The 13,926-nt window shown below is 52.3% G+C and overlaps 4 protein-coding genes across 4 annotated transcripts; 3 read left to right on the top strand and 1 right to left on the bottom strand.

Annotated features, from left to right (window-relative positions):
- Positions 1–435: 435 nt before the first annotated feature.
- Positions 436–1,125, top strand: Z520_06358 (uncharacterized protein; the record flags this gene model as incomplete). Its single annotated transcript, XM_016776859.1, has 1 exon — positions 436–1,125. One exon carries the CDS (start codon positions 436–438, stop codon positions 1,123–1,125), a length of 690 nt encoding a protein of 229 aa, XP_016631704.1.
- Positions 1,126–2,379: 1,254 nt separating this feature from the next.
- On the top strand, positions 2,380–3,246 carry Z520_06357 (uncharacterized protein; the record flags this gene model as incomplete). Its single annotated transcript, XM_016776858.1, has 1 exon — positions 2,380–3,246. The coding sequence occupies one exon, from the start codon at positions 2,380–2,382 to the stop codon at positions 3,244–3,246; it is 867 nt and encodes a 288-aa protein (XP_016631703.1).
- A 1,322-nt stretch (positions 3,247–4,568) lies between these two features.
- On the bottom strand, positions 4,569–5,435 carry Z520_06356 (uncharacterized protein; the record flags this gene model as incomplete). The annotated part of the gene is made up of 2 exons (XM_016776857.1): positions 4,569–5,139; positions 5,197–5,435. The coding sequence occupies 2 exons, from the start codon at positions 5,433–5,435 to the stop codon at positions 4,569–4,571; spliced, it is 810 nt and encodes a 269-aa protein (XP_016631702.1).
- A 2,129-nt stretch (positions 5,436–7,564) lies between these two features.
- On the top strand, positions 7,565–13,296 carry Z520_06355 (uncharacterized protein; the record flags this gene model as incomplete). Its single annotated transcript, XM_016776856.1, has 3 exons — positions 7,565–7,890; positions 7,946–8,034; positions 8,087–13,296. The coding sequence occupies 3 exons, from the start codon at positions 7,565–7,567 to the stop codon at positions 13,294–13,296; spliced, it is 5,625 nt and encodes a 1,874-aa protein (XP_016631701.1).
- Positions 13,297–13,926: the final 630 nt, after the last annotated feature.

The following is a 13,926-nucleotide window of genomic DNA, read 5'->3' as shown; positions in this document are numbered from 1 at the left end:
CGGTCGCCCTTGGAATGAGAACGCCGGAGCCGGGGAAATCGATGGAGTTTAAGGCGTGGGCAAACTAGGCTGTTTCTGGAACCCAGACTCGCGAAAATTGGCTTGCAGCTCCAAGTCCCGCGTTGGTTGAAGTTGTGTGGCACAGACTTGCACCTGGCCAGGAACAAATGCTTCGCACGTTCTGTCCAAGGCCCGGCGGCCTACTGGGCTGCCGTGTGCGTTCGATATCGGCACGGCAATTCCTTACTACAAGTTCACGGCGACTCCAGCAACTCCCTGGCGAAAATGAACGAACCACTCACTTCGGATTCGAGACCATTTCGGAGACACAAAAGGAGGCCAGAGGTAGTGTTTACAAGCTGATCTTGTTAGTCAGGATGCTTATACTTCATAGTTGGTGCTGTTTTCTCCTCCGTTGCTTCCTCGTACGACACCATGAACGATCTCATGTCGTTGGGCATCCATCGCCTGTGGAAGGACTACTTTGTCCGCAGCCTCAACCCGGGCAGCCGAACCAGCGAAAAAGGCTGGAGTATTCTTGATGTGGCGGGAGGCACCGGTGATATTGCATTCCGCATGCTTGACCACGGCACCAACGTGAACTTGGACCTCAAAACAAAAGTCACCATTGCAGACATCAATCCGGACATGCTAGCTGAAGGCCAGAAAAGAGCCCAGGAAACGCCGTATTGGAATTCAGGCCGCCTGTCATTTATGGAGGGAAATGCCGAATCCATGCCCTTTGTCGAGTCGAATTCTATTGATCTTTATACGGTCGCATTCGGGATCCGCAACTTTACCAACAAGGACGCTGCCATTCGAGAAGCATTTCGAGTCCTCAAACCAGGCGGCGTTTTTGCATGCCTAGAGTTCAGCCACGTCAACAACTCGTTGTTCAACGCCGTTTACAAAAGATGGAGTTTTGGGGCGATACCTTTGATAGGCCAATTGGTCGCAGGTGATCGAGACAGTTATCAGTACCTTGTAGAAAGCATCGAACGATTCCCGACTCAAGAAGAGTTCAGGTCGATGATCGAGGGAGCCGGATTTGTCACACCAGGGCAAGGCTACGAAGACCTGACGGGAGGTATCGCCAGCATTCATCGAGGTGTGAAGCCTTTGTAAAATGTTTCTACTTATCAGCATCAAGCATCGACCGTGCGACTCTGTTCTGCTTGAACAGTCCAAGCGAATACTCCGAGGAGATGCATGTGCCCTCCTACGATTTTCGTGTCAACTGCAGACTACATATTGCAGACACGTCTACTTCGGCAGAGAGATGTGAAGCCGGGCTCGAAAAGTCCCAGACATGCATGATCAATGCCGTTGCCAGCCCTGGTCGCCAGCAACACAATGTCGGTTTCGCGCTTGCCATGGCTCGAGGAACATTTCTCACGCCGACAAGCGACAGAAAAACCGTCCGTTGCGGTCGTGACCGTGCCTCTCTGGGAGACATGCAGACCGCTAATTTCCAGCAATTGAGCGAGATTGTTCCCCATCGGCGAAGCATTTTCAGCCAGTAGGGTGCCATTCGAGGAGGAATAAAAGGAATGTACTATCACCATGTACTTGTATACACTCGCATGTGTCGTTAGCATCACTCTTGATCATCGCTTCTCTGGTCGTTTGATGCATGAAGATGAATTCTTTGAGGAGGCATGGCAATTCAATTCGCAGCTTGCCTCCACGGGCCATCATTGCTCGGTCCTTTGCTTATTAGGTACCTTCCAGGCTTAGAGTGCCTATTTACTGTACGGTGGACAAGCTCCTCCTGATTACGATTACCTCGGGAGGGGGGCCGTGTCATCCCCACAATCCGCTACTCGTATTTGCTTTACGCCGGAGTTGACCTAACAGGAAATCGACCGTGGGATGGTCATCATCAGCTGCCCCCAAACTGCGCTATTGACCAGGGTTGGCTTTGCTGCATCTATCTAGTTTGACGTGAGACCAAGACCTATTCTTGGACTTGTGCCTGTCTGTTGCACGAACACCACGAGATCCTCCTCAGGACGTATTGCTCCGCCGCTTTGGTATCCGGTTCGGATTCTTTATGACAGGCATATGCGCAATCAATCATTGACCTCGACAAAACACATCGATCAGCGAATGCGCCAGAGCACTGCCACCCTCCAACTTTCTGAACTTGGATAATTGGGACCGACCCGGCCGGGATAAACGGATTAACTACATCATCACCACTACTATAACCACCACCATCTCCCACCACATCACCGTTGCTGGCCCTCACCGACGCCGTATTGTGCTGTCGGAGATAGTGACTCCAATATCTCAGGAAGAACGTAATCTCACCCACCTAGGCAAAAAGTGTCAACATTACCACTGTGTGAACCGGTTGTCAGCAAGATTACTTGAACCATGGGCTGCGGATCGTCACGTCTGAAGGGAGCAGATATACCCGACGTCAATACCCAGACAACGACAATTACACAATCGCAGCCAATCAAAAAAGTCAGGACCAACTTCTCGGACGTCGACTACGATCAAGACGCTCGACAGCGGCGCCTCACGGAATATGCACCGCATGAACAACCTCCTCCAGTGAGGGAGGAGAGTCGCGACTTTACCGCTGAACAGAGTTCTTACGAACAGTATCAGCAATACGACAATCGACCTGATCGCCCGGCTTATGACACCGGCGGGTCGGCGACCTATGCGAATGACAGGACCATGTCAGGCGCCAGCGGCCTGGACAGGGATAACGATGCAACTCTGAAACCCTACCAGACCATAGATGGGGGTGACTGGGATAACCAAGACGACCAGCAGCGGAGGCAATCGTCCTATGCCAACGGCATGCAGGACGGACAAGACCCGACTTCAGACTCATCCAAGAACGATTTCGCCTCGGCAAACGACCCGGCGAACCGCAACTATCAAGATGGCTCCCAGTCTGCCCAAAGGGAAAGCCGTACCCAATCTCAAGCCGACGGGCACAACAACGCCGACGACCAGAACACGTCTCCGACCTCGTACAACACCAACCCGGACATCCACGACGACGATGGCGACCACAAGAAGTCGTGGTTCGGCCAGAAATACGCGTCCTTCCAGTCCTCCAAGCGCGGGACGGGCCTCAGTGACGAGGACATACTCAAGTACACGGGCAAGGACAGGAGCGAGCTGAACGAGTGGGCCCAGAACAGGGCCGGGGTCGGGGGCAACCAGGAAGCTGGGAGGATCGGGTCGGACTCGGGCCTTGCGGCGGGTGCGCCTTGGAATTAGGGAAGGACGGGAAAGGGAGGGGAGGGGAGGGAAGGGCTCTATGGACAGAAAGCTAGATATTGCAGGAGAAACAGGAGGGGAGAGAGTGAAAGGAAATTTTCAGGCGAGCTGCGGGACGACCTTGGGAGGTTAAGGCGCCGGCTTCTCCTTGAGACGACGAAAAGACCCAAGCAATCACTTGTGAAATGGAATGGAATCGAGACGAGACGAGCGAGTTGATACATGATGGGAGGGAATCAACCCAAGAATCGTGGAGGGGCCCCAAGCCAGCTCCCAATCGACTCCGCCTTCACTCTGTCTCCACGTCCGGAAGACCGGAAGGCGGAAGAACGGGGGACGAGGATGATGATGCAGGAGTGCATCATGCACTTCGGCGCCTGGTGGGAAACAAAAAATAAAACATTGGGGAGTCGATCTACAGTGTGTGGTCTTCCCCCTATTGCTGGAGAAAAATGTTGGTTTGTACTTTGTGCTTGTATGTAAATCCCCGTGTGAGACAGACCACGCTGGGCACATCACCACCATACTTTACTTTTGCTGTTGTGTTGTACCTATAGGTAGGTAGGAGACGTGCGAAAAGCTGCTTGCTAGGGTTCATTTGAATGAACATGTTTCGCCTTCAAAGCTCTTGGACAGATTGCGTTCTGGACTCCTCGATACATCTCTGTATGATGCATATCACAAGAAACGTGTCCAACCCTCACAACATGGCAATTGCCTGATCCTGCAACGTTATCCTATAATATATGATTCTCTTCTCTCGCTATCTGGACCCTGCACTCGAGGCTTCCTATATCGCAGCACCGTGTCCTCTCTCAGAGAAGGATGGCCATCGGAGCTCGATCCCCAGATGACTTCACATCGACGTGTCTGTCAATCGCCGTGCACACCTCCTCTCTATGGACGTCGTCCCTCTGGCGCACACTATTCAACCACTGCATAAACGCCGACGCCAAACTTTTGATTTATCCAGTCGCTCAATCCATCACATTCTCGCTTTGCCAACTCCACACGCTCTAGACGTCTCTTAGTTGATAAATGTGATGCAGAGGCAGGCGGAAACCTCACTTTTATCACACAAGTAGAGCACCTTCGCAGTTGCCAGAACACGATCCCGGCACCGACCCGTGAGCTCCAGTCAATGTACATCGTCATAGCAAAGGGTGCCCATTTCATCTCCCTTCTGGCAGTACCTTTCCCCAGCACGCGAGGGAGAACTGCGTTGCTCATCGTGGCTTAGCCTGCCTCGATTTTCCTCGAGGATATATTAGGTTCGCTAGATATTTACATCAAGCAACTTCGTTTGTTGTCGGAGAAGCCTTTCAGCTGGCTGTCGGAACTTCTTTGGACTTCCCTTTGTCGCCATCTGGGTGGTGGATGGAAGTGGTGCTCGACGAGCGAGCATCGTCTCTATAAAGATGATTTTGCTCAATATATTCGACGACAGGTGCCGGGATAAGATATTGTACGCTCATCCCTCTCCTCAAGAATAGTCTTATCTTCGTGCTGCTGACGTCATTCTGGATAAGTTGCTGGATAACGTGGATATTGTCGCGATAGTTTTGCAAACTTGCCAGGGCCTCGTCTATATCGGTGCCAGATCTTTCAATGATAAAAGTGCCGTATCTTCCGAGAATGTGATCCAGATCTTTCTCGCTCCAGATGCCCGGGGTTGACATGGTCTGGATCAGGTCGGCCCCGGCGAGCAGAGATATCTTGACTTGTTTCCGGGTGCCGTTTCCAGCGTCGATGCCCTTCCGGACAACATTGATTTCATGGTCAAAATGATCCAACACCTTTGCAGTAGGCTGGTATTCCTTCTTTTCCGCTTCCCACGGGTCCACCATGAGCCAGTGGGAGGCTTTATCAATTGCAAGCTGGCACATCGCAACTCTGGGAAGAACATGTCAGCAATCTAAAGTACACTCCGTCAGAGCCCGGCTTGCATACCTATGTTCTGCTGGGGCCAGGCCTTGCTTCTTGTATGCGTCGGACACAGGAGACAGATATCCGCCAATCATCTCGTAGTCCGTGTTGTGCTTGACGTAGTCGGCGGCCATGACGAACATGCGCAAATGTAGGAAGGTAATGGGCGAGAAAGAGCCGCAAGCAACAAGCAGAAGAGGTGTCTTCTCCGGGTCGTCCATCTTCTTCTTGAGGCGGGATTCGGGAAAGTGGTATTCATCCATCTCGTCGCCGTCACCAGTGATCGCTTGCAGAACGGTTGATCTTGTCTGGATGAAGGTCTTCCCAGTCCTTGGGAAGCCTCGAAGGGAGTGCGAGGGAGACAGGAAGATGGCCGAGGGAAGAGGTGATTTGTCAGAAGAGAGGCTATTATCTTTGGAGATGGAGGAGCCGGATAGCGGGGCTCTCGTGCCTCGTGGAGGATTGGGAAAGGCAGCAGACGACCTGTGCAAAAGCCTGTTCGTGGATGAGTAGGATGGAAGGAAGTGAAGCTGAGGACGACTCAGCATCTCAGGGCACCATTGCCCGAGCTAGAGAGTCTTGTCGGAGGGGCGGGCGTGGTGCAGTTATGTCCGGCTTCGGCAATATGGGAGTGGAGGAGGAGTTGAGGAGGAAAATAATCGAGATTTTCGTAGCAGGCAGAACGAGTGGGAGTTGGAGAGGGTCTGGGTCGATCTCCGACCGGCCTGAACGCCCTTTTCCCAGCCTAGCCAGCCGGCGAGGTTGAGTAATTCTTCCGTGTAAGTAGTTTTGGAGAGTTTTGCTAGTGCGCGCCCAGCTTTGGAGGAAGGTTCAGTTGATCCTGCTGTGAGAAGTGGGGTACGAGGTGTGGCAGGGAAGAATGGAGATGTGGAAGAAGGGAAAAAGAGAGACAAATCCAGGCCGTGGTAGATGGCGCAACTAACGATATATGTATTGACCGCAGCGACCGGAAGGACGGGGATGAGCCGCATTTGTTTGACAAACTCACTTTGATGTTGATTTCAACTCAACAGCGCATTGCGTACAGGACTATCATGAATACTAGGGGAAGAGCGGCATGCATCTATTTGCCCATAACGATTGGGAGCATGCTGGGAAATGATGATAATGATATGACGATGATGGAATTGGGGTGGGAAAAATGTCTGCGCAACACACTCAGATGCACGTGTTACCGAGTACTCATCCGGCCATCGAAACCCATTGTAGGACAGGGTGCAGGGCGTTCAACATTGTCATTTATTCGCCTTGCAGGAATGAGCCCGCTTGAATCTGGCGTCATGCAAGTTGGAAGAGAAATGGGCTCACAATCTGTTCAGCGGTGGGTAAACTGATCGAGTAATGAGTACATGCTTTGCATGCAGGGTGCATGAGTCTCGTCCCTGGGAGCCGTTACCCTCAAGTTGCTAGGAAGATTGACTGTATAATAGTCGAACCCATGGGCTCTTCAAAGGTTCAGTCTCATTAATGGCAGGCCTGATCACTGCAGCTTATGCAACTCGTCAAGGGCTTAGGGGGTCAACCATGGTTACAGGAATGTTCTTCGACGGGTTAGAGGTTGAGGCGTTCGTTGGGCTTTGGGTACCTGTTAGGCTTGATGGGGGAAGCCGTGCCGCCTTATATACTCTGGGCCACCCCTAAGCAGGAGGGGCGATCCCCCCGAGAATTGAAACACCATGCCCTGGTGGCCCGCCCTCCAGTGGCTGAATAGGGCATGGTGTTCCGCTCTGACGCCAACGGGCTACAGGCTGCGGTTGGTTTGGTTGGTTTGCATTGCCGACCGACGTCGTGTTGGTCGGTGGTTCTTGGGATCCAAGCATTCGTCCGTCAAGGCTTCTCGACCAACTCAGACTCTGTTTCTACTATAACACAAGACCATTTCAGACTCATATTTCGTTTCGCTCATCTTGATTTACGTTCCTTTCCCATCTGACCACGATTAGCATCTTCCCGTCGCTGCAGATGGCGGGTTAACATGGCAAATCTGCCTGCACGCCCTTCGAATTCAACCCCCATACACGGACGTGCTGAAGGCCTTCTTCCATCTGATCATCAACCTGCAACTGCAGCATCCGCTGCCACCACCACCGCCCCTGCGACTTCCTTACATCCAAATTCTTCGAATAGCACCCGCGGATCCAGGTACTGCTCACTTGCCTCTGTTTCCACTGCCTTGCACTTCACCTGCGTCGATTGCTTGGCTCAGAAGAATCCCTGTTTCTTCTCCGCCTCGCTCCTCACCTTGGTTCACCAAGAACCACGGCCACCTTAAACCCACACATAATTTACTGCCGCACATCTACACTGTCCTTCTCTCTTGACTTTTGTTCAGAACTACATCCTTGACATCTTTTGGCGAGATCCATTGCTCATGTCTCTCAGAGTCACTCGTTCATCTGCGAGGCTCGCTGCAGAGTCTGGCGCCTCCACTACCTCGCCTGCCGCTCCCTCCAACCCGTCGACGGCCATCTCCACGCCAAACCCGCCCCTCGCCTCCTCGAGAAAACGAAAGGCACCAGCCCTTCAAGCGTCTAGTCCTACCGATCAGTCTGAAGAGACAAGCCCGCCGTCAACCCGTCGTGGAAAGAGACAAAAATTGACCGACCAGGCCCAGCCTCAGCCGGCGATCGCACAGCCTGTCTCTCGATCAACTCGGAGAAGAGCAGCGCAGAACGAGGTGGCGATGTCTAATAATGGGTATGTTGTGAATACCGAGAACGAATTGCTGGCTCCAGAGATCTGACATGTTCAGTACCTCTTCAAAATACACTGAAGAGTCCGAGAAACAGTTACCCTCAAAATCGAGCTCACGTCGCCAACCCAGCAGAAACAAGACACAAGGTAGCTTGCGCTTCACAGGTGGACACTATTTTTTGGCTGACTCTCACGGCAGACCTCTCTCCATCCACCCCGTCCTCGCAGCCGCGCAGACAGAGGAAACGCCTGTCCAAGAAGGACCAAGATGTTCAGATGAAAGACGAGGCCGAAGACGAGAAGCTTTCGAGTCAAGAGAAAGACACTTCCCCCCTTCCTCACCACTCCAACAGCGATAGTAACGACGGAGACGATCATACCGATATGGATGATGACGATGGCCCCGATCCTTTCTCCGCGGCCCTTTTCGGTGCTGGCCGTGGCCCTCCCTCGGGGTTATCGAGTACCCTGAGAGCCTTAAGTGGAATGATGAGCGGCATGTCGTCAAGATTGAGAGACATTCTGAACAATTTACGACAGTCGGATAATCCTACGATGCAAATGGTGGCCTTAGAGGAGTTGTCGAATCTGCTGCTGGTCTCAAATGAAGACAATCTTTCGGGCCAATTTTCGCCAGATCCGTACGTCAAAGAACTCGTGGCTTTGATGCAACCAAACCCCATCACGGGTGAAGAGAATCCCGAGATGATGCTCCTGGCTTGCCGTTGTATTGCCAATCTGATGGAGGCTTTACGAGGCTCGGTTGCCAACGTGGTGTATGGAGGCGCCGTGCCCGTCCTGTGTCAAAAGTTGCTTGATATTCAGTACATCGACGTCGCCGAGCAGGCCTTGAGCACGTTATCTAAAGTCTCGATTGACTTTCCAGGATCGATCGTCCGTGAAGGCGGTTTGACCGCTTGTCTTCAATTCCTTGACTTTTTTGCTACCGGCACACAGCGAACTGCCGTTACCACTGCAGCCAACTGCTGTCGCAACATCCCTCACGATTCATTTCCAGTCATTCGGGACGTTATGCCGATCCTTCTCAATGTCTTGTCCAGCCACGATCAGAAGGTGGTCGAGCAAGGCTGCTTGTGCGTCACTCGGGTAATCGATAGTTTCAAGCACAGTCCAGACAAGCTCGAGCAATTGGTTGATCCTCCACTACTTCGAGCAATCCTGGGACTACTCTTACCGGGTACTACAAACCTCATTGGTGCAAATATCCATACAGAATTTCTCCGGGTGCTCGCGATAGTGGCGCGGGCAAGCCCTCGACTTTCTGCAGAATTATTGAAGATGAATGTCGTCGACACCTTGTACCAGATCCTCACAGGTGTCTCGCCTCCTTCTGAGACCGAGGACGCTGCCTCCAAAATCGACAGTGTGGTCATCATGCAAGCATTGATCCACAGACCGAGGGAGCAGATCTACGAAACCCTGAACGTCATATGCGAACTTCTTCCTAGCCCAAACCTTTCCAATGAGTCCGAATTCGAGGTCTACGAAGACATGGATGATTACATGTCCGACGATGGCAACCATCAGCCAGCGCAGCAATCAAGGACTGAGAAGAGACTCGAGCTGCTAGAAGACTGCAAACAAGAGACACGCCGATTTGCGACTATCCTCCTACCAACTTTGACCGACGCTTATTCAAGCACTGTGAATCTGAGTGTCCGTCAGAAAGTGCTTATCGCCCAGCTCAAAATCCTTTCCAACCTTGAAACCTCTGTCATCGAGGAAGCTCTCCGCCCAGTGCCATATGCATCATTCCTTGCGTCAATATTGTCTCAAGAGGACCACCCGAGCTTGGTCATGTTTGCTCTCCAGGCGTCAGAACTCCTTTTTGAGAGGCTTGAAGATATTTATCAGTACCAGTTCCATCGCGAGGGTGTCATTGGTGAGATCAAGAAATTGGCTGACAGGCCCCTCGAAATCGACATCAAGTCTTCCAAAAGCAACGATGCGAACGGTCGCGACAGCGGCGAAGGGGACAATGGGAGCCAAGCAGAGGGCACCGAGAAGCACGGCCACGGACACGACGGCGGCAACGATGATGAAGCTGGCCAGGAAGAAGGCGACATAGAAAATGGCGAGGATCATGGGGACGACGATCCAGAAGACGAAGACAATGAGGAGATGAGAGAGGACGATGATGAAGACGAGGACGACGACATGGGAGTCCGACATCACCACGATCCCGATCTCGATGAATCTCAGAGTTCAGACTCCTCTGATGATGATGAGATGCCGTCCCCGCTGGCCATCGCCGGAGTCGCAGACCTGGTCATTATACGTGCGAAGAAGTTTTTGGAGAAATATGACACGGCAAAAGGCAGAGAGCTGAAGGAAAAGGCCTCGAAGATCCGTACCGACCTCCATAAATTGGCAACCGATATTGAAAATTTCTACCGCCAACCGAGCCAGATGGAGACTGACAACGACCTCTTCACCCGCCTTGCAAGTTATTTCGACGGTGATGCCTTGGAAAGCATAACAAGTTCAGAGTTGTTGGACTCTGGAATAATTCGTGTACTAGTACAAGTACTATCTGAAGTTCCTCCGGCGTCCAGCACTGCTAGGGCGCACCTTGTTGCGGCGCTCATGCAAACAACCTACAAAGGCAACATCAAGACCACCTCTGCAACGTCTGCGGCGACGCCGTTCAGTGTGCTCATTCAAAAGTTGCAAGATCTACTGAGCCGTGCGGAACATTTCGAGGTTCTCACTGTCAACAACAACGCTTCCGAGAGCAATCGGAGCAGCTCCACTTCAATGCTATCGCGCCAGCTACGCTTGAAACTGTCAGCAGATGCCGACAGCGATATACCTCCAACATATCGTGATATGGTCGTCTCCATTCACGCTATTGCCACCTTCAAAGCACTTGATGATTACCTCCGACCTAGAATCAGCCAGTCCGAACGTCCCGTATCGGCCCAGCGACGCCGGGACATGCTTCAACAGCTTGCAAATGCTCGTCTCGCTCATCTCTCTGGTGCGGCCGAGTCGGGATTGCTATCACCATTCGGTCAAGAACTGAGCTCCCCAGCACCTACTGCGAAGGTAGAATCTCGTCCCGAGTCTCGTGTCTCTTCTCGAACAAAACAACGATCTGACGAGCGCCAGAATCCCGTCGACAAGAAGCCAGCCGAAAAGACCGAGCGAAAGCGGCTGACTCGTCGTACCCAAGCGTCTTCATCAAATCAGGCCCCAGCGCCCGAGCTAAACTCCGACGACACATCTAACAAATTAGAGTGTGCCGATGAAAAGGTTCTCGAAGATGTTGAAGCTCCTGATGCGGAGGGAGAGAGTGCACTCGAGGCTTTTGTAGATGGGCTTGAAGAGGATGGTTCAGATGCAGAAGCACCTGAACCTGGTGCCGTCAACATGGAAATTGGCTCCAGCGGCAAGGTGACGGCTCGAAAAGAAGATGGTACGAGAGTCCTGACACCTCAACCAGGAACACCTGTTCCTGGAAGCACGCGCCCGCCATCTTCAGGACAATCTCCGGGGCCTTCCCCGGCCGGGCCGGGAGGGCGGCCTTCCTATGCCCAGGCCCTTGCTTCGGTCCCTCAAGACTGGCACATTGAGTTCAGTATCGATGGGAAGATTATTCCGAACAATACGACCATCTATCGAGCAGTTCACCACAACCGTGACCAGCCACAAGTTCCGGCGTCCCGGAGCGTCTGGTCCGGTGTCCATACGGTGAAGTTCAGAAAGGTCCGTGGCCCTCCTCCTACACCATCAAATATCTCCACTTCGGACGAAAGCGAAAACCGAGGATCCAAGAATGGTTTGCCGGCTTCGTTCAGTGACCATCCTGTCACGTCGTCTATTCTCGCTTTGCTCAGAATCCTCCACGAGCTCAACGCAAATCTTGACGAACTGCGAGATTCCATTGGACAACCGGAATCAAAGCTCTGCCCAGAACCTCTTGCATCTTTTATCAACACGAAATTGACCGCCAAGATGAATCGCCAGCTGGAGGAACCGTTGATTGTGGCTAGTAACTGCCTGCCAGATTGGAGTGAAGACCTTGCCCGGTCATTTCCATTTCTATTCCCCTTCGAGACTAGGCACCTTTTCTTACAGTCAACCTCTTTCGGTTACTCACGTTCCATGATTCGATGGCAAAATAGTCAATCAGAGAACGACGACCGCCGCGATCGTCGCAGAGATGATCGACCCATGCTGGGCCGACCTCAGCGCCAGAAGGTGCGCATCTCTCGGCATCGTATCTTGGAGTCAGCCATGAAAGTTATGGACATGTATGGCGCCTCACCCAGCGTGTTGGAAGTCGAGTATTTTGAAGAGGTTGGAACAGGTCTAGGCCCGACTCTCGAATTTTACTCGACCGTGTCAAAGGAGTTCTGCAAGAAGAAGCTAAAGATGTGGCGTGAAAACGACTCGGGTGAGAACGATCAGTTTGCTTTTGGTAAGAACGGCCTTTTCCCGATCCCAATGGGTCCGGATGAGAGCCAAAGCGAACCGGGAAAAAAGCTATTGCTGTTGTTCAAGACACTTGGAAAATTTGTGGCTCGCTCGATGCTTGATTCGCGCATCATCGACATCGCGTTCAGTCCAACCTTTTTCAAGATGGGTGGGGCCAGCAATGCACCCCCCTCAATTGGCTTGTTGCGGACGATCGACCAGGACCTTGCGAATTCTCTCTCTCAACTTCAACAATTTCTCAAAGCCAAGGCAAGAATTGAACTTGATTCGTCCATGACAGAAGATGAGAAGCGGCACGCGATCGAGGACCTTAGCATCCGTGGAGCCAAAGTTGAGGATCTCATGCTCGACTTCACCCTGCCTGGCTATCCTAACATTGAGCTCATTCCAGATGGCGCCAACGTCAGCGTGACCATGGAAAATGTCCAACGTTATGTTGAACGAGTGCTCGATCTGAGTCTCGGAAGCGGGGTCCGCGCTCAGATTGAGGCTTTTCAGACCGGGTTCTCCCAGGTCTTTTCGTACTCGTCTCTGAGAGCATTCACCCCGGATGAGCTGGTCATGTTATTCGGCCGCACCAAGGAAGACTGGAGCATCGAGACATTGATGGATTCTGTCAAGGCCGATCACGGGTATAACATGGACAGCAAGAGCGTCAAGAATCTGTTGCAGACAATGTCGGAGCTGACGGCCCCTCAACGCCGTGACTTCTTACAGTTCGTTACCGGCAGCCCGAAGCTTCCCATCGGAGGATTCAAGAGTCTCACGCCGATGTTTACTGTGGTTTGCAAACCCAGTGAACCGCCCTACACGTCCGACGACTATCTGCCTAGTGTAATGACCTGTGTCAATTATCTCAAACTTCCGGACTACACCTCGCAGAAAGTACTGAGGGAGAGGTTGTTTGTGGCCATCCGAGAGGGCCAAGGGGCATTCCATTTGTCTTGAAGACTGATTACAATTTGCACCGGAAGTCCGGACGGATGAAAAGAGACCGAACCAAGAAAAATCCGGGGTTGTGGATGGAAGTGTGCATCACTCTTCCATGGTAATGAGCTTATTCTCGAGCTTGGAAAAGAAACAAGAGGGTTGCAAGTAACGGTTCCCGGGGACTGAGGGCTTCCTCGGTGCATTATCACAGAAACAAACAATATGGCCCTTCGAACTATGGGATGGGGACTAGGTGTGGAAGAGGTCAGGGTCATACGGTTCAGCCAAAATGTATGGGCTGTCGGATGAGTTGACCAGTATTAGGGACCAACAAGCGGGCTGGTGGGTGCAACTGGCTGGAAGGATCATGGGGGTGCCTGGGTTGTTGATGGGATGCCAGGCAGCAAAGCTACCCTGCTCATGGTGCAAGATTCAGAAAAGGGATAAATATGGAAGACGGAGATATGCGAGGCGAATCCTTAGTTGCAAGGGAACCGTGAGAGCAGAGAAGAAAGAATGAAAAAAAGGCCAAAACAACATAGCTTAGTTTTCAACGAAAATGAAACCCCTCATGATGATAGGCAGAAGAGATCTTTGGCCATGCCGGACTCGACTCGAATCGTAGCAGAAGCGACCACCCCCCCCCCC

Source organism: Fonsecaea multimorphosa (genome assembly GCF_000836435.1).
Source record: "Fonsecaea multimorphosa CBS 102226 unplaced genomic scaffold supercont1.12, whole genome shotgun sequence".
In the NCBI taxonomy this organism is placed as follows: Eukaryota; Fungi; Ascomycota; class Eurotiomycetes; order Chaetothyriales; family Herpotrichiellaceae; genus Fonsecaea; species Fonsecaea multimorphosa.
The sequence above is the reverse complement of the archived record's forward strand: the minus strand, read 5'-3'. Positions and strand labels throughout refer to the sequence as shown.